Source organism: Sparus aurata, chromosome 13 (assembly GCF_900880675.1).
Source record: "Sparus aurata chromosome 13, fSpaAur1.1, whole genome shotgun sequence".
Taxonomy (NCBI): domain Eukaryota; kingdom Metazoa; phylum Chordata; class Actinopteri; order Spariformes; family Sparidae; genus Sparus; species Sparus aurata.
The window spans coordinates 33199746-33224763 of record NC_044199.1 but is presented as its reverse complement, the minus strand read 5'-3'; the positions used below and the strand labels follow the sequence as shown (position 1 = coordinate 33224763).

The following is a 25018-nucleotide window of genomic DNA, read 5'->3' as shown; positions in this document are numbered from 1 at the left end:
CAGATCATTATGACATTTTTAGCAAATATAACAAAAAAATTGTCACACTCTACTGCTTTAATGTTTTAATAAGGTGTTAATTTATTAAACATAAATAAACAATAATTTGAACTATAAATAGGTCAACATGTAGAGAGTTGTGTCAGCTCAACACTCTGCATAGAGAGCTGAAGTCACGCCACTCCTCGTATGACCCGTCAGATTTTAAAAAGAAAGAGGTGTGGTTTATTAAAGCTGCTCAGAAAAAAGTGTCCACACTGTAAAAAAACAAAACAAAACAGAATAACAAAAAGTCACTTGCAATCAACATATGCTCACACTTCAGATGGTAAATGTCAAACTTTTGATATGAAGATGCCGACCACATTGTCACCACCATGCAGATTCAGAAGATGCACTATGTGTTCTAGATTGGCTTTTGGTTGGACCCCAATGCAGAGATTGGAGACAGAAGTGAAGTCCAAACATTTTCATTTTAGAAAATACTATGCAGCAGGGATCAAGGAGGTCAGGCCGGCTGGATGGTGAGGAACGATGGCAGCGAGGAGCAGTGGCGGTTCTAGACCAGTTTTAATAGGGGGGCCAGGTTGGGGCCGGCTTTTTTGTTAGGGGGCACATACAACCCGGAAAAAAAGATAAATCCCTCATTCAGACAAAACAGTGTTTACAATTTCAGCAATTTTGATTGGGTAGTAAACTGCTGAGACACTTCATTTCTGACTTTCCCTTCAAAACAAAATCATTGCAAGAAATCTGTCATTGTATTATTGATGCAGACTCCCTGTCAGGGGGGCCACAGGGGGGTCTAGACTCAGAGTTACAGGGGCACTGGCCCCTCTTGGCCCCCCCTAGAACCGCCCCTGGCAAGGAGAGGTGACGCAGGTGAGACTGCAGGTTGAGCAGAGAAACGCTGAGGGATCTGTGACACTACATGTTTATTTACATTAATAACTGTACACCGTATGTTCCGTAATTTATGTAGCATGAAGTTTACAAACTTTAATTTCATTAAGCAGCCCTGTGTTATGTAATGATGAGTAAATGACTTTGTACCTTGAGTTACAACCGAGCAAACATGAACCAGAAAATAAAATATCCCACTCTTCATGGGAAAGTGCAATGACTGACTGTCAGCTCTGTTTCTGTCTGTTATTCAGACAGCTGGGGACGATGTCAAACAGTGGGAGTCGACTGAAGTCAGGAATGAGATCCATGATGTCCTCACAAAAATAAAACATCTCCAAAAAAAACAATAAGAGGTTAATGAATCTCGAGGGGAACGACTACAGTGAGTCTGCATTCCTATTCATCTTGATTCCAACGGAGGGCACCGTCTATATTGTGATTGGACAATAGACGACAAGTCACAATTGTGGTTGTCAACTGACTGACTGACGACTGACTGATAAAAGCCTGTCGTCTGTTCAACACCAAACATAACGTCTCAGCTGTTCCCATGAGGCTAATAAACAGGTTGTCATTCATAAATATTCATTATAATTAATTCTCAAAAGTTAGTTTCATCTGTAAAACAGAAAATAAGTGAACATGTTCAACTCTGTTTAATGTTTCGATTCTGTTGCCCAGTTTGTGGCCCCTCGCTTCGATTGTATAAGTCAGTGTGTCTCTCCGGAAAGCAATTCATAATTTTAGCAACAAGGAGAAAGAGTACCCAAAAGCAAAACACCAAGGAGGCAGGCAGGATTAAGAACAGAAGGTGAGCTTTATTTCACAAAAAGCTGAGTAATCCAAAAACAACCAAGAGGCGTTCATCCCAGAAATGGACAAAATCTAAAACAAAGTATCAACCAAGAGGAGCAAAGTACAACTCTGGAAAAAAACAGGGACAAAAAACAGACACTTTTCATGTTTGATGAGAAAAAAATTATAAACTTAAAATCCATCTGAGATGGAAAAAATTTGACAAACAGGTCTGTATTTCTTTAGACTGCAGCCCGTAGATGATGGGGTTCAGGCTGCCGGGAACAACATTGAAGAGAATGGCTGAAATCTTCCTGTATTCTGTATACTGAGGGAAACGATGGAGGGCGATGAGGATCATCCCACTGACCAACATGATCAGATACAGGCACAGGTGAGTGCCGCAGGTCTTTAAAGCTTTACTGTTTAAAGACTTGTTCTTACTCATCACACAGGCCACTGTGATTTTAGAGTAGGTGAGGATGATGCTGCCGATAGAGGACGAGAGCAGGACGACGGTGAACACGAGGCCATACACGTTATTGATGAACACATTCTCACAGGAGAGTTTAAACAAGGAGGCATTGTCACAGTAAGGATTCATGATCATCGTCCTGCATCGGTTCAGCCGCATGGTCAGACCGAGAAGAATCCCGACCAGAACAAAGGCCACTCCCCAGGCAGAAACTGTCAGCTTGATCACCATTCTGTCCGTCATGATGGTTGAATATCGCAGAGGATCACAGATGGCCACGTATCTGTCGAAGGCCATAATCATGAGCACAGTGTGTGCGTTGGTGCTGAACATATGTGTGGTGAAAGCTTGCATCAGGCACTCATAGTAGTGAATGAGGCGCTCAGAGGGCGGCACCAGGATGTCAGCGAGCACCCGAGGAACCAGCAGAGAGTTTCCCATCACGTCATTGATTGACAGGTTACAGAAGAGGAGATACATGGGCTGGTGGAGGTTTCTCTCCTTCCAGATCAACACCAGAATGCCCACATTGGCAGTTAGGATGAACACGTAGGTCACAAGCAGGAAGATGAACATCGGATACTTGTTGGTTCTGGTGACTCTTAACCCCTCGAGTTGGAGCGTGAGGCTGTTGTACGTCAAGTTTTCCATCTCAGTTTCGTTCTGAAAAGATGATGGGAACAATTCATCAATAAAACCGTCATGAAACAGTAACAGCCTTTAAGATGCTACTCATGAATAATGTCAATACTTTTTAGCTTCTTACAAAAATAAAAATACTCAAGTATCAAGAGTAAAGTACTATTTTATTGTCTTTTTACATGTAAGTCTAAAGCTTGAAACAAACAACAACAGAAAATCCCTTAAAAATTGTATTTCAATCATTCCCATCTGAATGTATAACATAAGTATAACAATTAAATAACTTAGTCTACTTAAATAAAGTTAACGTAATTCTCCAAGTATTATAAATAAGTAATAAGTAATCTTTATACTCTTGAGTATCATCTAATCTTACATGTGATCAAAATACATGAAGTATAAGTCTGTGTTTTAGGGAGACTATGATCTTGATGAATTATTTTATCTCATTGTTATTTTATAAGTATATATTTATGTCTTTATTGACAAGCAAAGAAAATAATTTTGCTGTTATGTTACTTTTGAAATGTAATGTCCTTTAGGTAAAAGGAAACTGTCAACAAGTCATCAGTTGGAAAAACATGCAAAAACTGTTGTTTTTTCCCGCCTTGCGATGTTTGAACTGAAATTTGTTACTTTTAAAGATTAAAAAAGCAAACATATTCAATACTGAAGAGGGAGCCTGTTGAATGTCTAGTTTTCCATCAGTCCATCCAGAAATAGAAGAGAGAGAGAAAGGGAAAGACATCATGAATTACACACGTACGCAAATAAACAATACACATTTCTAAAAAGGACAAATAAGAAGCTATTTAGACCAAAAATATGAAGGTGATTTTAACCTTTCAGTCAGAACAGGAGGCCAACAAAGAAGTCATTATTTACAATCAAAACACAGACCCAAATGCACCATTACATATAGGAAGGTATTAGTAAATGTAATTAGTAGCAGTAGTGAAGTTTAACAAGCGGAAAAGAAGAGGAAGTAATGATGAAAGGAAAAGACAGAAATCATGTTTGTAGATTTAACGAGACTCAAACCGTTAAACGAGAACCCTTCAAACATTAAGTCATTCACATGTTGACGTTTCCTCACAAACACAAAGTCTAAACACTTACTAAGAGAAAAGTGACAGTGCCTTAATATAAAGTGACAGTGCTGTTGCAGTCTGTCTGTTATGATACCAGCTGTACCGAGTCACATAAAGAAATCAGCTGAGCTCAGTTGTAACCAACAGTGATAACCTTGACTCACATCAGGTCTTCTCTTAACATGCTGCTCATGTGAGCTTGTTTTATGAGCGCTGTTTTCTCTGAGGAAACTTTCATAATGACCTCATAAAACATTACCTAATGATTGTGGGCTTTATGGAAACGGTATCGATGTTATCCACAACAACAACATGTTTTAGAGACGAGACAGTCCCTGTGAACTTGAACGTGAAAAGCTTCTCATCTTCTCGCACTCAATTGAAGAACTCACCCAGCAGGTTGGTTTGGTCTTACAGGGATTGTTAGAGAATAAACTGTTTTTCAAGCCAGAGAAGTGCAAGTTTCATCCCAAACGGTGAACTTCCTGGGCTATGGTGCGGCATGGGGCAGCTCTAACTGGATCCTGCCAAAACAAAAGCAGTGAAGGAATGGCTCACACCAACTTCCCATCGACAGCTACCACGTTTCCTGGGTTTTGCCAGTTTCCATAGGAGATAGAGATTCTTTACTACAGTAGAGTGGCCGCCCCCTCAACCAGCTTACTTCTACCTGTATCTCCTTCACTTTGTCCTCTGAGAATGAGTCAGGCTTTCTTAGTATCAAGAGGCAGTTCACAAATGGCCCAGTTCTCAAGCACCAAAATCCTGAACAGTTCTTGGTTGAGGTTGATGCCTTTGATTCTGGGGTAGAAGTGGTCCTCACCTAACATGGCATCACTTCCAAAGGACTCCACTCCTGTTCTTCTCACGGCACCTCTCTCCAGCAGAGAAGAATATAACGACGTCGGTAATTAGCGTTAGCGGTGATTCTGGCCCTCCAAGAGTTGCGTCACTGACTGGAGGGTTCCTAACAACCCTTTGTCATGTAGATCGACCACCAGTCCTGCTTCTATCAATGCCTCCCGAGACGACTGAACTCCGTGCAGGCCCACTGGTCCATTTACTTGAGCCGATTCAACTATTGAGAGTGAGGAGTCACGTGCTGATTTGGGTTGATTTGGGCGGGGTCTGAGCCGGTCGGCCATGACGGTAGGAGACGCTATCGGTTGTCAGGGGCAACACCTGCAGAACTTCACGGTGGCGCGACTAAACAGTCCAGAGCTCTTTAATTTTTGCGCATTTATTATTTCGGCGAGACAGAGACGGATCTACGAATACGAGAAAGAAAAGGAAGAAAGTAAAGCAATGCAAAAAGATAAAGCGAAAGAAAAGGGACCTTACAGGAAAAAGCTCTCACCAAGCGCATAACAGCGGTATTTGGAGAAGCTCTCGGACATCCAAAATATCGACCCATACCAGCTCCCTGCAGCGGAATGGCACAGAGACCTGGACCATTTACCTCCATGCACATACATGGACATCGTCAGTTACCTTGTTTTTGGTGTAAGTTACTACACAATGCAGGAGTTTAAAAGCCACAAGTCTTTGGAAAGTAACGAGACTTTCTGCTGTGGCTGGGTGCAGGACTTGGCCATCTACAAGCCTCCAGGTGGTGAAAACAGTGTTGTACTGGCAAAAAGACATTTTTGTTTTCCATATGTATCGTGTGAGGTACTGGAGCAGTTTTTAACGCAGCAGTGACTTCCAGGCATGGTAACACAATGCGGAATTGTAAAAACCTCCTCTACTACCGAGTTAAGAACACACGTAAACAATCGTGTTTTGCCGCCGGCATCCTGCCATCATGGCGGAGAGGGGGAAGATCCCGCGATATCGAGGGAGGGGCTCTGTACCATGACGACAACTCCTCACTCTCAATACCCTGTCCTACCACCATGACTTCCGAAATGGCAAGCCTAATGCCCTATCCAGGCTCTACTCCCTGGATCCATCACCCTCAGGCCCTGAACCCTTCATGCCCTCTTTCCGGATTGTTGGGGCAGACACCTGGGAGATAGAGACACTGGTGAGGGAGGCTCAGCAGGTCTCTCCAGATTCTGGTTTTGGATTGAGTATTCACCAAATCCCTCACTTGGCAGCCATCGGCACGACTCCCTTCATGGCAACTTCAGGTTTTCAACCCCGTCTGTTTCAATCTCAAGAAGCTGAAGCTGCTTTCTCCTCTATTCAAGTCTACTTAACCTGTTGTAAGGAGGTCTGGCAAACCACACATGCCACCCTGACTCGCTCCTCTTGGTGCATCCAATGCCTGGTGGACCTATGTGGTTCCCCTGCTCCCCAGTACCAGCCTAGACAGAAGGTGTAGCCCTCCTCCTGGGACTTGCTTCCCCCGGATCCATCCTTTATTCCACATCTCTCAGCTGAAGCCTATGTCCATGAGCGTCCTGCGTGGCTCTGTTGTAAAGCTGCACCAGTGTGTGTCTAATCATACAGCACTCCGGTGCTGCAGATCCAAAAGAGACATGATGGTACGCATCATGACGTTGATATCTGTGTGCTTTGTTTCAATATGTTTTCCCTGGTGTCCAGCTGTTATCCGTCAACTGTTCACAATCACATAGATAGTTATAATGTGTTGTGACTGAGACTCTGACGCACCATACATCCTGGAAAGTGACAAAGTTAAGTTTTTCACTCTAAATTATATATATACATAGTCACCATCTGTAAACAGCAGACCCTGTCTGGCTTTTTCATATCCCAGTGAGGGATGGTTGGGAGGGCTAATCATCGCCATGATTTTTTTCAATGCAAGTTGCCAGAGACTACAACAACACAATAGTGGAAGGAGACAAAGTCGCAGCGGGTTAAAGTTTTTTTGCTCTGAATCGTGTGACGTAATTGTCGCTTTCAACTGTGGGAGCAGCCTGGCTCTGCTGCTGGGGACAGATGCTGTTTAATGGGCAGAAATGTGATGAAGAGTTGGTAGGACAGACAGACACTTTTCAACGTATTACTGTGGTATTTTTTCCTCGTAAGTTGCCAAAAACACTACCAGTTACTACGTTACTGTTGTTTGGTCATGTAATGTTACATATACATTTAGGGCATGTAGCAGACGCTTTTACAGTAATTCATTCATACATACATACATACATACATACATACATACACACACTGATGGCGGTGGTTGCCATGCAAGGTGCCAACAGCACATTGGGAGCAGTTTGGGGTTCAGTATTTTGCCTAAGGACACTTCGACATGCAGACCAGGTGAATCAAACTAGCGGCCTCCCAATAACAAGACACTGGCTTTAACCCTAAGCCACATTGCTTTGTGGGTTAAAGTGTGGGACCTGTGAAGGATCAGTTTAGCTGTCAGGCTATGAACACCGTCAAATCAACACACTCCTGATCTACGCCTGCAGCTGTTCCATTCACACAAACACTGGCTCGTCTCTGCTGCAGCTCTAATACTACCTCCTTGTGTTAAAGTGACAGAGGCAGAGAGGGGGGACAGTTTTGTTTCACCTCAGATTGCTACTGGAGGTAGTATCAGTGCCGCATTGTCACATTTTAGATTATGTAAGTAAACAACTAAACACAATCTGCCACAATCTAAAACTACTGAAACATAAAAGGACCTTCTGTAAATCTGTAAATACACTGAGTGGTGATTTCTTCTTTAGAGGGGACCGGACTACTTGGACAAACAGGTATGAAAAACTTGTGAACTGAAAAAAAATAAAAATAAAAATCACGTATATATTAAACACTGACAAACATACTTTTATTACCATTTAGAAAGAAATATGACATATATGCCTCTCTATCAAGAGAGACACTGCCATATAGGTAACCCTTCAGGTAAAATACATAATTAATATGATAATATATAACATATATGATAATACCCATACATTTGTACAAATACATGTGTTATATGTATGATGTATGGATATTTATATGACATTTCCATAATAAACATTCAGATCTATATAGGCTGGACATATCTGTCTATAGATGAAATTGTTCCAATTTCTAATAGTTATGTAGTTGTATCACTCTTTCATTTACATTTCAGTATTGCTCTTAGTCAGTACATAATCAGTGAAAAAAATTATAAATTCATTATTATATTTTAAAGGCGCACTTTGTAGTTTTTGGTAAGAAGTGTTAATGAGAAGAGAAAGTAAATATTTCGTTACTGTCTAAGCCAACTAAATAAACAAACTCTTTGTTTTCATGACTGAATAAACTGAATAAACCAACTGACCTTGAAGAACAACGCAATTTATACTGTTTTATCTTGTTTATATGTGGAAGACCCTGCCACCTTTCTAGCTTCAAACTGTGTTCTGAGACCTTATTAAATATGAAATATTACCTCATTTATATTAAAAAAATCAAATTCTAAGTTTTCAATTCTTCTCAAAAACTTCATACAGCACCTTTAAAGTCTGACTTTTCTCCTAAAATAGAAAGTGTTTGGAATCACACAGAAAACTGAATATTGTTTACATCCAGGGCTCCATGCAACTGATTTACAGTAACTTGGTTATAATGGGAAATGTAAGGCAGCATCAGGAGGCAGAACGCAGAGTAAACCTTTGAAAGAGACTAATCATGATTTCTACTCTGAACATCAAACTTCAGAGAGAAAAATAAAAAAAAAAACAGTGCAGTATTCAGCATTATAATGCGATATACAGTAAGGCAATTTAGTTTAAATTTTAAGTTTACACACTAACTTTAGCCTTTTCAGCTTGTAATGATGGCATCACTGGTTTGGATCTGAATAATCTCGACAAGGATTTGCAGATTTCTGCAGACTGGACTCCATAAATAATGGGGTTGAGGCTGCCAGGGATGATATGAAACAGAATGGCAGCAAATTTTCTGTAGTCTGAGTACTGAGGGAAGCGATGCAGAATAATGACAATAAATCCACTGATCAACATTATAAGATACACAACCAGATGAGTGCTGCAGGTCTTCAAGGCTTTACTGTTCAAAGATTTGTTCTTACTGGTCAGACAGACGACTGTAATCTTTGTGTAAGTGAGAACCATTGTGCCTATAGAAGAGGTGAGCAAGGCAATAGTGAAAGTGAGGCCATAGATATTATTAATGAACACATTGTCACAGGAGAGTTTGAACAAAGAAGCATTGTCACAGTACGGATTCATGATCATCGTCCTGCATCGGTTCAGCCGTATGGTCAGGCCGAGAAGAATGCCGACCAAAACAAAGGCCACTCCCCAGGCAGAAACTGTCAGCTTGATCACCATTTTGTTGGTCATTATGGCAGCATAGCGCAGAGGATTACAGATGGCCACATATCTGTCAAAGGCCATAATCATGAGCACTGTGTGAGAAGCAGTACCAAAGATGTGTGTGGAAAAAGCTTGAAGAACACATTCGTGATAACTGATTATGAGCTCAGAGGGAAGCAGCAAAATATCTGAGAGCAAACGAGGCACCATGATTGAATTTCCAATAATGTCATTAAATGGCAGGTTGCAAAACAGGAGATACATCGGCTGGTGAAGGCTCTTGTCAATTAAAACTAGAAATGCAATGCCTGCATTCGCAAGCATGATAAAAATATAAGAGACAAAGAATAAGAGAAAGGTGGGGAAGACAAAGTCCTTGGAGATGTTCAGTCCCTCCAGCTTCAGTGTGAAGCTGTTGAATGTGTAGTTTTCCATCAACCTGCAATAACAAAGATCAGGGATCACTGATATGTTCAATAACAAACCATAAACAATATAGACAGTGTACAATTTTTTACAAAATAATGTAGTTAAAAAGAACCAGCAAAAAACTACAAAGAGATTATTACAAATGTTTTTGAGTTCGATTCAAAATAGTCAAAAGTCTGTTTTTCATTAATACCTTTTTTGAGTCCTCCGGTTCAGCAGCATTCAGTCTTTTCTCTCTTGTGTCTTTGTTGGCAGTTAACAGCCAGCAAAGGAAACTTCTCTTTGTCGCAGTTTTATATAGTCAGTTTTTTGTCAGGGGACTAACTTGAGACAGACCTCATGATGGCTGATGTCATGATGTTTTGTGGTAAGGGTTATCATTCTGTTGGCAGGGTGCAGTATGCAACAGCTTGTTGTGATGATGTGATACAATTAAAAGAAATAATGAGGCAGCATGAATTTTTTCACATCACACACACACACACACACACACACACACACACACACACAAATAAATTGGTTTAGCCACCAATTCTGGGTAGTTGTCAGCTGGGCTGCTGAGTAACTATTGTTACTAAGTTGGGTTTATCCAACACAGCAAGATATTTTGAAACTTAATCCAAAGTTGGTTCATAGTTTAGCAAAAAGTGTCTACCTGTCCGTTTGTTATTTGCATGTCTCATGAACTGTTCAATTGATCTTCTTCAAAATCGTCAACTGGCATTGTAGAATTTAGTGTCATTTGTACACTGTCAATATCAATACATTTTGAGTAAAAAGCTAACTTTGCTTAAAATGCTTTGGCTTCATGGCCCTGCAGACATTTTTTTTTTTTTATGGCCCTGCAGACATTCTCCATGAGATCACTCATGTGATCTCATGGAGAAATAGATTTAAACAAAATGGAGATTAGTGTGATGGGACTGCCGTAGTGTTGCAGTGACAATGAGCAAAAACAGAAGGTTAAATGAGATTCCATGAGTGGGGAGACGTGGTCAGCACAGTTTTTTTTAATTGAACAGCGAGAACTGGAGATGAAATTTTAAGTTTCTGTCAACAGTAGCATGTTTACTGTTGCTTGGCAGCGATGTGAGCTCGGGGAAACCTCTCTCAATGAAGTTATTATACCTAAAGTTCAGTAACTGGACCATGCCACTTTACCTTGCTGATTTGCCATCTGGACCTGTCTAATTGAACCATCTTTGTCTCATCAACCCAACCACCTGTGTTCATTAACTCAACCACCTGTGTCGCCCTGATTCAATCACCCGCGCAACCCTATATAGGCAAGCCTAATAATTTCTTTCAAGTTTGTCTCATGTTCTAACATTTGTTTGAACTTAGACATTTATAAAATCATGTATAAAAACTTGGATCACAAGCTGATTCCTAACCCTTCAAACAATGATCATCCGTCAAATCTCCTCCATCCGTGATAATCTCCACAGGCCTGGTGGCAGCCAGACAGCCACCAGGCCTCGCTCTGTAGTTCCGCAGCACAAGTTCCCCGATCCCCCCCCAAGCCAGCCCCTCCCCCCACCTGCCAACATGCCACTGTCCACATCCTCATCCATGGTTTCACTTTCGGCTTCCACCCATGCGTTAAAGTGAAACTCTCACCAAAAAACCACCAAGGCTTTATTTGTGATTGAATATGAGTCAAACCTTTGTGTAAAAGCATAATTATGACGAAAGAGGCACTTTTAAGATTTACCATGGTTTAGTTTTCGTGCAAGCTAATTTTCAATGGAGTGCGGGGGCACTGGTACGCTAGCTTCAATATCGCTATTTTTTAAAACAGAGTTTACTAAAAAGAAGGTTTTTGGACAACTCAAATTAGCAGTAGCATCTCCAGTGCTCCGCTGTCAAGGCAGTTTAAAAGTGTCGATCCCTGAGTGCGACCTAACAGGCAGGAGAGTAATGGTGTACCACTCCTCAAGCCTTCCTGTTAGGTCGGACTCAGGGATCAACACTTTTTGTCTGCCATGATGGCTGATAATAAAACAGAGAGACATGCTTTCTCTCTTTTCTTATCTTCCTTGAACTATTCTCTCCTCTTCTGTTTAAATCACACTCTTCCTTTTATTTTTCAAGTTCTTTTTTAAAAATATGTTCATCTTTTACTTTACTTTTAATTTTGCGACAAGCTCTAACACAGCGATTGCAGAAATCAATTACTTGTTGATTTTTCTCAATTTATAATTTGCAGTATTGAAGTACTTCCTTTAAGTACTTTCATTTTTGACTTCACCATTCTCGTCGGCAACTGTAAATACTATCAAACCGCGGCGACACTTATCGGTGGCTCGGGTGCAGTTGCTGGGTCCGGTATGGTTGGGACTGATCCTTTTACGAGGGTCAGTGTCGAGGCAAGCCAGCTTTGTACTGACACTTGTTACTGAAGCAGTCCGATGTAAAGTGGTTAATTTAATTGAATTCATCTTGTATTGAGTAACAATGGAAGATCCCGCAGGCCAGCGTTTCATCCTCAGTTATTTTAGTCAAGAAGTTGAATTAATTCACCCGTCAGAGCTTAAGAACCACCACTCGATGCAATGAAGAAGAAAAGCTTTATTAAGACCATCATCATTGATGAAGACGTTGCAGTAATTGGCTGCTTCAGAAGCTGTGCAAATGGTTTCCAAGGAAAGAGAGATTTTTGTTCCAAGCTGAGACTGGCACTTACCCCAGCACTCTCAAGCGAACTTCCCGCTGGGCTTTGGACCAAGTGTTCATCAACAGAGTACCGGGCTTCCCTCTGGCTATTGGACTGACACGGCGAGCCTGCAGTCGAGCCCAGAACACCTGAGGAAACCAAATCCGCTGACTTCCCCAGACAAAATAGGCTGAACATCTCATCTACAGCTGGATTCACACACGGTAAACACGAGTTGGTGTGTTAGGTTCTGATTTCTCTCTTTTGAGATCAAGAGAAATTCCGTTATGGTCTGGTTAGTATTAAATTACTCTTGTAATATTTAAAGGTGTGAGGGACCAGAGTGGTCTCCCCACGAAAAGGGGATCAGGGCAAGCCAGACTCAGATGGTGGAGGTGGAAAACAGAGCCAGCAAAGCGTCAGGTGCCAAAAGAACAGGCTTTTTATTTTACAACAAAAACCCAATAAAAATACACACAAACTCTGAGGACAAAGTCAGGCAAACAAAAATGGCAGGAACATAGCCTCACACCAGGCTACTTCCACTCAGAGCTCCAGAGAGCTGAATGAAGATCCTTTAAATAAGGCAGCCTGCTAAGCCCAATTGGGGCAAACCATTAATGAGGGGGAACACCAGAATCATAGTGGTCCACCCCTGACATTATATACATAAATATATCCCAGAACAAACAATACAAAATCCCCTTGTGACACAGACAATATTTAACCTGACAAACCAACCTCTCTGCATAAGGATCACACAAACCAATATATAATAACAAAACAAACACCCCTGGGTGACATGGGCCATGCCCCCCTTGCCCCTCGCTCGATAAAGACCGCCCCTGCAGCGGCGCGCGCTTCCGCTGAGGAGCAGTGGATCCAGACCGGGAGTGGAGGTGAATATGATGAGTGTACGTGAATGTCTGCAGGACCAGAGTCTTTACCAGTGAACAGATGAAGAGCGGGACGAGTAGTGGGTACCTCACTACACGCCAGGATGATAGAGAGGAGTGAAAACTGTCACAGGTGAGTTGTGGGTGTGGTGAATGCGAGCCGCGGCGCACTGCGTTCCCGATGCCGGTCCCGGCTCACGCCACATACGATAACCCCGCACGGCACAATACACACATTTCATAACCGTACACATCAACATAACATTCTCATAGAGCCCTTAGCATCATATGCAGGAGTGTGTGCGGGTGTAGAAGTGTGCGTGTATGTGTGTACAAAGGTCCGAGAAAAGTCTCTCTTCGCTCCCTCGTGGGCCACGCCACACATCGACATTTCCCCCGAGGAGACGGTGAGAAGGGTGGGGTGCTCACCTTCTCACAAAAGGCTTCCACCCGACCCATAATTTCACTATCTGCTCATTCGTTACATTTTCTGTTATCTTTCGTTATTTGTTTAAATTGCCATTTCATTTATTTACCCTGAATTATTTAGTAAATAAACATATATAATCGTATGTTGTTGTCTGTTCAGGTTAAATTTTAATGTGGAGAACCGATGGAAACTGTGAAAAGAAATCACTCTACTCAGATATGAGATTAAATATGTTAATTTGAAATTGATTAGAACTGTTTTAAACTAATCTTGTCCAGTCGAATTTGATTAATTTCCTCTGGATTATTCAAATAGATAAAACAAGAGTGTCTTGAATTCCTTGGCATCATCCTTGATTCACTCACCTTCCAAGCCTCCCTCCCAACTGAGAAGCTAAAAACCCTTTCATCATACTATTCTGGATGGTGCAGTTTCAAGTCATTCCATACCCTCAACAACTTCCCTTTCACCTCTATCGACATAACAACAACCAGCTTCATCACATACACCCATACGGTTCTCAATTTAGGAACATCCACCATCCAAGTGTATCTCAGCGGCATCAACTTCTTCTCAAAACTGCTCTCCGGATCTCGAGCCCCATCTGTTTCTCATCCCCATGTCACCATGCTGATCCAAGGCCTATGTGAAGTAGAACCCCAGCTTGCACTAAAATGATTACCCTTAACTACAGATCTCCTCACCTGCTGTGTCCAAACACTCTGCTCATGATAGCTATTCCCGTTCATTGACTCGACTCTGGAATCAAAGTTCCTCCTAGCATTCTTCCGCTTCATATGATGTTTGGAATTCACTTCTACCACATCAAATCATGACCCCTCTCGACATACAACCCTCTCAGACATCGCCATCCAGTCGCAAGATACCCTCCAATTCAATCTCAAACAAAGCAAGACTGACCAGTTTGGCATCTCTCATCCCATTTTCCTCTTCCGATCAAACTCATACCATCATACATACACCAGATGCAAGCATTCCATGCATCCCCACAAGACCCACTCTTCACCGCCGAGTTGCCACACACTTCTGGTTCAATTACCATCTCCGCCAGGTCTTATCAAAGTCCTTGGCCAATGGTCTTCCCAATCCTACAACAGCTATGTCCACAGCCACCTCAGCGATACTCACTGAGCCCATTTCCGCATAGCCCAGTAATACCTTTGGGAGATGATGAAGCCACTCCGACCAGGACATGCCCCCATTGAGACATGTCCCTACTCTGAGTGGGTCTGAGTCTCAACCTCCTCGGTTCCTAGATGGTCCAGCTACTCTACAACTCAACTCAAGTGAACCCCCTTCCTTTATCCACCAACCTTGAACCCCCTTTTCTTCATCCAACAACCCCAATCCCCCTTTCCCATCCTTCCCAAATCTTCAACCAATTTGAATAAACTACCTTAATGTCCAACTTTGGTCTTGTTAGTGAATTGGTTGTTGTGGTCCAGCTCAGAAAGCATTGATTTAATGATCCAGATTTTAAATTGTAAACATATTTGATATTATCAGAGCAGCCCCAATAAGTCTATGAGCAGTTCAGGAGGTTTAATTTATTGCTTGATTTATTGCTGCACACCATATCCTACGCAAGTGGTCTATGCTGTAGTAAGCATTAATACATGTGCATTGGTGTGTCTGAATTACTAGTGTGAGCGGATTGCCAGGTGTACTTTTCCAACTAACTACACTGACTCATTTGGCTCACAGCTGTGTCTCTGGGCTACGCAGCATTGGCAGGCATTTGCCACTGGATGGCCCACTTTTTGGACATCCAGCAAGTCAGCTCTCTCTAACCCAGAAACATTGCAGAGGAGAAGCATAATCCAAGACAGTAAGCATCAGGCTTGTCAGGTGAGACTTCAACAGTCGAAGAGGGCAGTATGTTTACTGGGGGAAGTCACACCCCTGTATTAGCCACAGTGTTACAGCTATGCCCCGGAGAAGCTGGAAAATGCAATTCTACTTGGTGGACCAATCACAGTTGCAGTTGTATTCCTGGGGAGAGGCACATTAAGCTAGGGTGTAGGACATGCACCTACACAGAGGCTTTGCTGTAAGTACAACATAGATTCAATGCAGGAACATTAATCAACATTAATAAAAGACTGGATCAGTAAACCCCTCACATTACCTGATAATCTGTTCTGATCAGCATGTTTTCAATGTCCTTGAACTAGGCCCACTTCTGCACTACTTTACTACAACACTTGGTTATGTCACTTAAATTGATTTAATAATCTGTCCAGCTGTTGGTTTAAGTGGAAAGTTGGGTTTCTTCTACATCATAAACAGGTTGTTGTGTTTTGTTACAGTGGCACACACTGCATGAAAAGTGTGATTTTCGTCAGTATGCGGCACTGTAGATTGATGTGGAATTTCAGGTTTGCGGCTGCACGCGTCAATTTGCAGGCAACACTGAAAACTGACGTAAATTGTCGTAAATTGATGTGGGCCTTGCTTGGCAGTTGTCCCCCCATGACCCCCCTCCCCCTGATTCTAGGGGAGGCTTTAACATGTAAATGAAAATGCTGTGAGCTATACAAATGCAAATCAGGGTTGCAGGGGGAGTTTTACCCCGGGTGACCTTTTTCTAAAAGGTGTTAACTTCATTTTAAGAAAATCTCTGGTATAAATAGATCAGGCTCAGTATAGCCTAATTACAGACCCTTATATTTGAGCTTGAATGGATTTATTTAATGAAAGTATGCTAGATTAATTACTGTGTATGTCATTAGCAATGGCCAATGTTATGTAAAAAAGATTATTTATTCTTCTCTCTCTCTCTCTCTCTCTCTCTCTCTCTCTCTCTCTCTCTCTCCTGGGAACAAGTTAAAGATAAAACGGCAGTTGTTAAGAAGTTAAAATTTGCATGAAATATTTTGAGATAACCAAGATATTAAAATGTTAAAAAAAAAAGTATTTCTATAATTTCATGGGTTCTGAATGTTTTAAAAGCAGTTGAAAAGTAATTCTTATTGCGTGTGAGAGTTCATGACCTGTAAGAGTTTTTACACTTCCAGGTAGACCGGAGCGTGAGTGACGAGGAAGAAGGAGCGGAGAGTTAATGGCATCGATCCGCTGACAGTGGACTGTGTGTGTCGTCAGTGTCGTGTTTTATCACTACCAGACTGTGAACTGTTGTCGGACGAGGTGCTGTGAGTGTGTGAGTTGGACTCTCCATCACAGAGGAAGTGTTTGTGTATTAATGGACACAAAGCAAGTCCGGCTAAGCTAGCTAGCAGGAGCTAAGCTAGCCAGCAGGAGCTAGGCTAGCGGCCCGACGAGAGAAGCTTTGCCGGGTCGCCACGAAGAATGTCGCGGATGGACGGAGCTTCGCTGCCGCAGAGGGACACGGAGGTTTATCGCTGCGAGCATTTTGTTTTCACAGACTAACCTCGCCTCATAACAAGGCCGCGACCTCCTGTTAGCTCGGAGCCACGTCTGCAAGTCCAGATTTACACGATGCCGATAATGACGCCATTTTGTGTAAGTAACTGTTACTGTTTTCTCCCTCGCTTAATTTTACTGTGACTTACGTTTATTTATTCATACCAGTCTTTTTAATTGTTTTCCAGCTGCCTGTAAGACATTACGAGACAGTACGCAGGACAACAAACAACCAGATCTTGCATCGCAGGCAGACGCTGTGAGGAGTTCAGCTCAGAGTCGATCGAGGACAAAGAGGGTAAGATTTATTAGATTAGATCCGTTTTTGGTCAATGTGACTATTATTCTATTAAATAATAGATGTGTTGTGTCCATACGCAGTGCATCGCGCAGTACTGATCGTCTTTATTGATTGTTTTTACAGCTGCTGGAAGCGAGACAGAGTGCTAGCTGAGGATGAGGTGGACCTTTGGAAGTGCGCCGCCATGGACCTGATGTCTGAGGAGGAAGACGGCACAAGATGGCGGGTGTCAAGATGAATTGTGCGACCTCCGTCCTTTCGCAGCCGGGAGCTCACCGAGCTCTGTGCCACACTGCAGTCACATGACATGCGAGGCGATTCTGAAGTACAGGGCAGCGCACCACAGACGTCTGCAAAAACAGACACTTCGGTGCTGTAGGATTTTGGGCCTCTTGTGAGCTTCCCGTTTGTTGTGTGGGCATATTTTGCTTTGTACGTGCTGTGTGTTTGTGTTTGTGCTAATAAAACTCTTTATTTGAATAAACAACTCCTTCCTGGCAAATGTTCCTTTCCTCAGTAAATTCATTCATGTCACTGATGATATCATAAATAGAAATGAATGAATAAATATATATATATATATATATATATATATATATATATATATATATATATATATATATATATATATATATATGTGTGTATATATATATATATATATCCACCGGGGTTTACATTTATAATGACCCAGGGTGACCAATCACGAGTGATTTTGCTTGTTTATGAGTAGTGGTTTCATCCAATACTGACTGAGGATATTCAAGCCAGCCCACACATTCTCTGGCCAGGCGTGGTTTTGCTGCTATTCATATGCAAATTAGAGGCGTTCGCAACTCCGGGAGCTTCGCTGACGTCATGGTTCGTTTCCGACAATTTTCGGCACAGACAAACGCCATGTTCACAGCCTGTAAATTGTCGTTAACTGCCGAAAATTAGGGAGATTTCCGGGTGTTTCCGTGGCCGAAAGTCCCACTTTTCATGCAGTGACATATCAAATAAACAATTCACTTACTTTGATATATAATTACAAATTACATCCAAGATTTGGCAATGCAAGTCAAACACTTTTAACCCTCTTGGACCCTTTTTTGGCTTTGGGTACCTTTGCTTTTGTCTTACAAATTACGGGAGTGTAACACCTCCATGATTCAGCACAACCTAAGCTAATATTGTGCATTGTGGTGATTTGATTCCCAAAAGCATTGCCCCTTGTGTCCTCCAGTTCAATGTCCCAGATAGCCTTCAGTCAGCAGCGTATGTGTTCATCCGCCAAGTAGGCTACTCATCCATGACCTCCTCAACCTCTCTACAAGGCCCATTTCAGCAAAAAGTCATTAAACCAGAGCAGGAATAAGTGGACCACCTAAAGCCTGGCCACTTGGATTAGAAATCATCTGTTGGACTAGCTAAATTGGCCCCCTATCAGGACCCTCCCGCAATGTTATGTCATGTGATCCGGGCCCTGACACATAGACCCTTTATTCTGGACTAATTATGGGACTTACATTTTATACTATTCTTTGACCAATCATAGTAAGTACTGGCACGTCTCTTAAAGCGCTTGTAGTGTGACTGTGGTAATGGCGGTTACATCCCGCCTTTCCGAAACCCCGCTGTTCCGAACATAGACTTCAATTCATCGTAATGGCGGGGTTTCCCTTTTTTTCAAAGACCCCGCTATTCCGAAAAGGCTATTGGGGAAACCCCTCCATTCCAAAACCCCCCCACTCCGAACGGACACAATCAGAAAGGAAACGGAGGCTGCACATTTATCCTTTTTTCCTTTGTAGGTTCAAACGGATCAGGTGGCTGATTAACTGCAAAACAAGCCTACTTCATATTAATGACATAACGCTCATTATTCTTCAGCTGGACAAATGGCTATGTTGAATTGAACCTTCCGCAAAGATATGTTATGTTAAAACAAACGACCAGAGGGGTCATTCCCCGGCAGATCGCACCCATGGGCCACAGTTTATTTCAGAATTGTGTGAGTGTAGCTGGAAGTGGGGATTTCAGCACCACGGATAGCGCGTGTAAAAAGATTAGACAAACATTTAAATGTCTTTGCTGCAAGCGAAAATATACTACATAATAAATGAAGATAGTGACATAGGCCTTTTAGCAATAAAAAGCAATGAGTTGTGTGAGTGCGGCCGGTGAGCGGACGGCAGTGTTTGATGTAGGAAGTAATGTAAACTTGAAAATCAATTTCGGAACAGCGGTGTTTAATTTCGGAACAGCGGTGTTTTGAGGGGAGGGTCGGAACAGTGGTGTTTCGGAGTGGGGGTGTTTCGGAATGGTGGGATTTCGCAATGGAGGTGTGTCGGAATGTCAGGCTGTCCCCGGTAATGGCAGCACGTTGTTGGGGTTAAACGGCAGGGATGCTGGAAATGTGTGAATAAATGGGCCAAGGGGTGTGCAGCCAAAATGGTGAGCTGTCTGTCTTGTTTATTTTGGAACTCCATGAAATCTGACTTTTTATAGATACATGGCTCTCAGATTAGCTTGCGATCGACTCCTATTATAGATGATATGATTGAATAAACTCACATTTTGTGTGATTGTGTTGTTATTTGTCACTCTGCGGAAAGCTTAAACATTACCACTTGGAAACACAACCTATGAAAAGTTGTCTAACAGCTCATTGTAGCTACTCCCTCTTGTTTCATTATGCCCCGTAATATTCTGAAGTGGTCTGCTGTCAACAAATGCTTAAAAGAACAACCATGGTAAAAGTCAACTTGTGTTTTGCCACCGAAATGTTTGAATTTGCAGTTACATATTTTAGCATATAGGTCACACATATGATTATTTAAACATATGAAACCTCTATTGAAAGAGGTCATATTATGCTAATTTGTTCTTACTTTGTATTTGGGGTCCTAGTAGAATAGGTTTACATACTTACTTAAATTTTTATACAACACATTATTTTGCTCATATGGTGCATATCTGCAGAAACCCTTTTCACACTGTGTCTTGAATGCTCTGTTTTAGCTACAGAGTGAGACAACTTGTCTCTGACTGGAGTGTATATATATATATATATATATATATTTATATATATATATATATATATATATATATATATATATATATATATATATATATATATAAATATATATATATAGACTTTTAGTCTCAGTCCCAATTTGTCAAATCCTATCTCTTTGGGATTATTTGCCAAAATGGGAATGAGACTCAAAATCAACTTTCTTACAGAGTAGACCTTCAAATGAAAATCTTCAACTTTATCACTTTATAACTTTTCTCTGAAAATAAAAAGTGATTCTTCACTGTAAAATTAAAAACACATTATTTTGCTCATATGGTGCATATCTGCAGAAACCCTTTTCACACTGTGTCTTGAATGCTCTGTTTTAGCTACAGAGTGAGACAACTTGTCTCTGACTGGAGTGTGTGTATATATATATATATATATATATATATATATACATATATATATATATATATATATATACACACACATATATATATATATATATATATATATATATATATATATATATATATATATATATATATATATGTATATGTATATATATATATATATATATATATATATATATATATATATATATATAGACTTTTTAGTCTCAGTCCCAATTTGTCAAATCCTATCTCTTTGGGATTATTTGCCAAAATGGGAATGAGACTCAAAATCAACTTTCTTACAGAGTAGACCTTCAAATGAAAATCTTCAACTTTATCACTTTATAACTTTCACAGTAATTTTACAGTAATTTATTGTGACTATTTCACAGTAATGTACTGTACATGTTTCACAATAATGTACTGTAAATATTTCACAGTAAAATACAATGCATCTACAGCTGTATACTGTAACTTCATAGTTGCCATGCCCATGGAATTACTGTGATATAGCAGTATGTAGCTGTGGAATTACAGTATCTTGCTGTATGTAAATTACAGTAATTGCCTGTATTTAGAAATTTTTATTGTAAAAGTAATGCAACCAGTAGCCAGTAATTTACTGTAAACTTACTAACTTTACTAACTTAAATAATACTGTAACATATTGCAAATTTGACTTGTTACCTGTGATTTTACCACACAAACATGCTTTGGATTTGCTAAATTAAAAGTCAAAACAAGAACAAAGAAAACAAAGACAATAATTTTTTAATAATTATAAAACTATCAAATGCAACAATTTACTAGAGCTGTCTATGAACATAAACATGAACTTTCATTTTTAAAGAGCAGATTCAGCTATTAAGTGCTGATATATTCATTCCCTGTCTAATGTCAATATTGATACCAGTATTGATGTGTTACATGGCTGGGGTAGTTATGTAATCAGGTTACAGCTCAAAATCATACTTTGGTATCACTAACTGAATCTATGAATCAATCAATCAATATTAAATCGAATCAATATCAAATTGTGATTAATCAATAGCAGGAAATTGGTTACCATACTCAACCCACACATCAATTTACAACTTTTAAACATATACAGTATAAACAATACAGTATAAACAATTCACAACTTATGAACATATACAATATGAACATACTTACGTCAACTACGTAACAATTTCATATTTACATTGACCATTCAAAGTCAACAAGTTTCCTTTGGAGCGTGCTCACGTGTTGATTGATGCCTCCACGCTTCTTCTTTGAATTTGAGCCCATCTCAGGGTTAGTGCCCAAGAAGCACCTGTAAACAACAAAGCAAAGACAACTTTCAGTTTTACAGATTTAATATTGCATTGTTTATCCAAGGCACATGCAGTGGTGCCCCTTCCTCTTTAACTAAATCCGACCTACACCAAAGAAATTAGTATTGAAAGCCAAGCAAGACTTATACAAGCAAGCAAATCAGTCGTTTGAAAACATTGAAAAACAAACACTTGTAATGAAAATAGTAATGAAAATTCCTGAGACAATAATGCGCTAAAGTTGATGAAGTTTACCAAACATGTCCACAGCTCACAGGTTGTGTGCTCTCGTTGCCATGCTATCAAAAGGAGAAAGTTGAGGAGTGCTGGGCTGCTGAATTTGATTCAGATTGACCAAATATAGAGGACAAATTAGAGCATGCTCATGTGGTCCCATCACCACCTGTCCTTCAGTGGACAGCATCCAAGCGCTAGGCTTCATCATGTCGCCTGAAATGAGCAGACATACCTATCTTGCACTATTTTAAAGAAGTGGAATGCTGCACAAGAGAGCAATGCTTATATTTCATTCATTTAAATGTTCAGCAACATTGAATGCTTTTGAAAACTGTGGCCCACTCACTGACCATTGTTAGTGGTCTAATTAACTCTCTCTTGCAAACCTGACACCAGAGAACATTAAGCCCTTGCTCGTGCAATTTTTAAGTCTCTAAGATTTGGTTTTAACTAGGGATGTCCTGATCATGTTTTTTTTTTATCATCTATCACTGATCTCCATCATTAATGAGCCATATCAGTTGATCCAATCTTTTTACTGACAGTTTTTGTATAGCTTCAGCCTTTAAAAAACTCGAAATGCTGCCCGTTGCAAATTTACATAAGCAGTTAACAAGTAGCTCAGCTGATGTTAGCAAACAGTCCAGATTGTGAACTTAAATTTACACCTTGCTGAAAATATGACACTGGACATGTCTGGATACACATATTCAACAAAGCAGCTTTCGATCGATGTGAGCGTCAATGTGCAAGTTAGTGTGTATGTATGTTATGTTGACAGTCCGTTTGCTAAAGTCAGCTGGGTGGAAACAGTGGTTTGCAGCATGCTCTGCTAAGAAATTACTCACGTGTCAATTATTTTGTAATCGGCAACTATAAAACAAATAGAATTCGCTAATCTCATATTTACTGTATACTGAAGATCGGACGATTTTGATTGATGGCTGATCTATTGGGGCTTCCTAAGTGATACAGTTCCAATCCAAATTTTAGTCAAGGCACTACCCTGGAACGCTGGAAAAAGCAATCTGAAATCTCTAAAATCATTTACTGTACACCACTACTGGTGCACTACTGCTTAAGCTCAGATTCAGGAAAAAAAACAATATTGCGGGAAAAAAACATGTCAAGAGACCAATAAACAAGTTATGTGTAATGATCATGTAGTGACTTTTTTGTTCATTTTTAAAATAACCACATACAGCTCGAAATATCAATATAAAATCCAGATATCAACAGTACCACAATCAAGCAGGGGGTGCTTGGTAACGTCACTGTCCTCTGCACATCAGCGGCTGTGGCACACGGCTGTAAAATAAGAAATAACATAGCATGGTAGCGTATTCAACATGGTGCATAAGAGACGTTTCACTGGTTCCAATGATTTAGAGGTTAATCAGAGCAAATGTTATGTGTCAACATGTGAATGCATGCGATTAAATTACTGACTATGAGCTTAATTTGATCCAAATGTCATTTGTTAGTTTGATGAGACATTCAGTGGTGGATCAAAGTACAATATCAAAAAGAAAACCACTTGATTTTCTCAGATTATTTACACAGTTTTATGTGCTATTTTTACCTCAACAGCTTGCTCCAGGGATCACTGTCCTTGGTTAAACTGTCTCTGAAAAAGAATGGAGAGCAATTAGTTACAGATTATATACTTTAAACTGGAAGAGATTAGTAGTTGGTCAAATACTCATGCATATCCCTCCCATCAATATGACCAACAAATGAAAGCACATGATTTGAGCTTTCCAAAGATATAAATTACTGAGGCGAAGCTTCCTGGAGAAAAACGGCTTTGTAATGACTTAATTGCTGCAGCTGGAGGCTAACGTTAGCTTACCTTAGCTTTAACTTTCGCTAATTCGCGGCGAAAACACAGCGTATTCTCGTCCAAATAACTCACACACTATGCCTCCTAACGACATGTGGAAAAGAATAGATGAAAATACATGATTTCAACTTACTTCTCTGTGAGGCAAAGCTTTGCGGGGAAAAACGGATTTGAAATTACTTAACAGCCAAAAAAGTGGAGCATAAAGTGACGTTACCTTGATCCAAAGATCGTTCATTTACTAACATTGACTCACACAACTAATATTAGTTGTAACAAGCTGTCTAATATGTAATGATGTTAACCTTACCTTTGAGCTCTTCTATCGTATGTGTCGGGTCGTAACATTATCCACCATGGATGTATTTAGAGAACTGTATCCTATAATTTGTTGTGTAACCACAGTAAAATGTTGTTAAATCCTGGTATCAGTTTTTTTCACAGTAATTTACTTGATTTCACAGAAAATTCAAAATTACAGTATTATATTGTGATTATTACAGTTAAAGCCTGTAAGCCTGTGATAATACAGTAAATTATTGTGAAATATTACAGTAAAATATTGTTACATTCTGGTAACATTTTACAGTGTTGTTGAGGATGCGTCACACAGAGAAACACATAAGGTTTCCATCCAGGGCTCCATGACAGTGTTTTATGGTAACTGCGATCTACTGGGAAATTTAACAGAGCTAAAATGCCTTCCGCACTATAAAGTGATAAATATTTACCATAAGAGAAAACTAATAAAACTTTAAGAATTTTATTTGAATGAGAAAATATGATTTCTTATTTGAAATGTGCATTAAAATGCCATAATTCATCCTCAGAGTGAAATTAAACAACAATCCAGTTGTTGCAATTTACAGAATCAGATAAATTAATTTCATAATGTGAAATACACAACAGGCAAGGATGACAGTTCACATTTGTCTCAAAGTTTCTACACTCAGAATGATTTTG

The 25018-nt window shown here is 40.3% G+C and overlaps 2 protein-coding genes across 2 annotated transcripts; both read right to left on the bottom strand.

Moving 5' to 3' along the window:
- Positions 1-1885: 1885 nt before the first annotated feature.
- On the bottom strand, positions 1886-10303 carry LOC115593847 (putative olfactory receptor 52L2). Its single transcript, XM_030437525.1, has 2 exons — positions 10231-10303; positions 1886-2839 (listed from the first exon to the last, which is right to left on the bottom strand). Exons 1-2 carry the CDS (start codon positions 10249-10251, stop codon positions 1886-1888), a joined length of 975 nt encoding a protein of 324 aa, XP_030293385.1. The 5' UTR covers positions 10252-10303.
- Positions 5845-9842, bottom strand: LOC115594074 (olfactory receptor 146-like). The gene is made up of 3 exons (XM_030437850.1): positions 9769-9842; positions 8622-9585; positions 5845-5916 (listed from the first exon to the last, which is right to left on the bottom strand). Exons 1-3 carry the CDS (start codon positions 9795-9797, stop codon positions 5845-5847), a joined length of 1065 nt encoding a protein of 354 aa, XP_030293710.1. The 5' UTR covers positions 9798-9842.
- Positions 10304-25018: the final 14715 nt, after the last annotated feature.

Bases quoted from the DNA above. Each gene is read 5' to 3' on its own strand.
- LOC115594074 (XM_030437850.1), bottom strand. From the start codon at position 9,797: ATGCTGCTGAACCGGAGGACTCAAAAAAG. The intron at 9,586-9,768 runs GTATTAATGAAA...TTGTTATTGCAG, and splicing joins AACCGGAGGACTCAAAAAAG to GTTGATGGAAAACTACACAT. The intron at 5,917-8,621 runs GTTAGTGTGTAA...TCTATCTCCCAG, and splicing joins TACAAGCTGAAAAGGCTAAA to GTGTCTGCCCCAACAATCCG.
- LOC115593847 (XM_030437525.1), bottom strand. From the start codon at position 10,251: ATGCAAATAACAAACGGACAG. The intron at 2,840-10,230 runs GTAGACACTTTT...TCATCTTTTCAG, and splicing joins TGCAAATAACAAACGGACAG to AACGAAACTGAGATGGAAAA.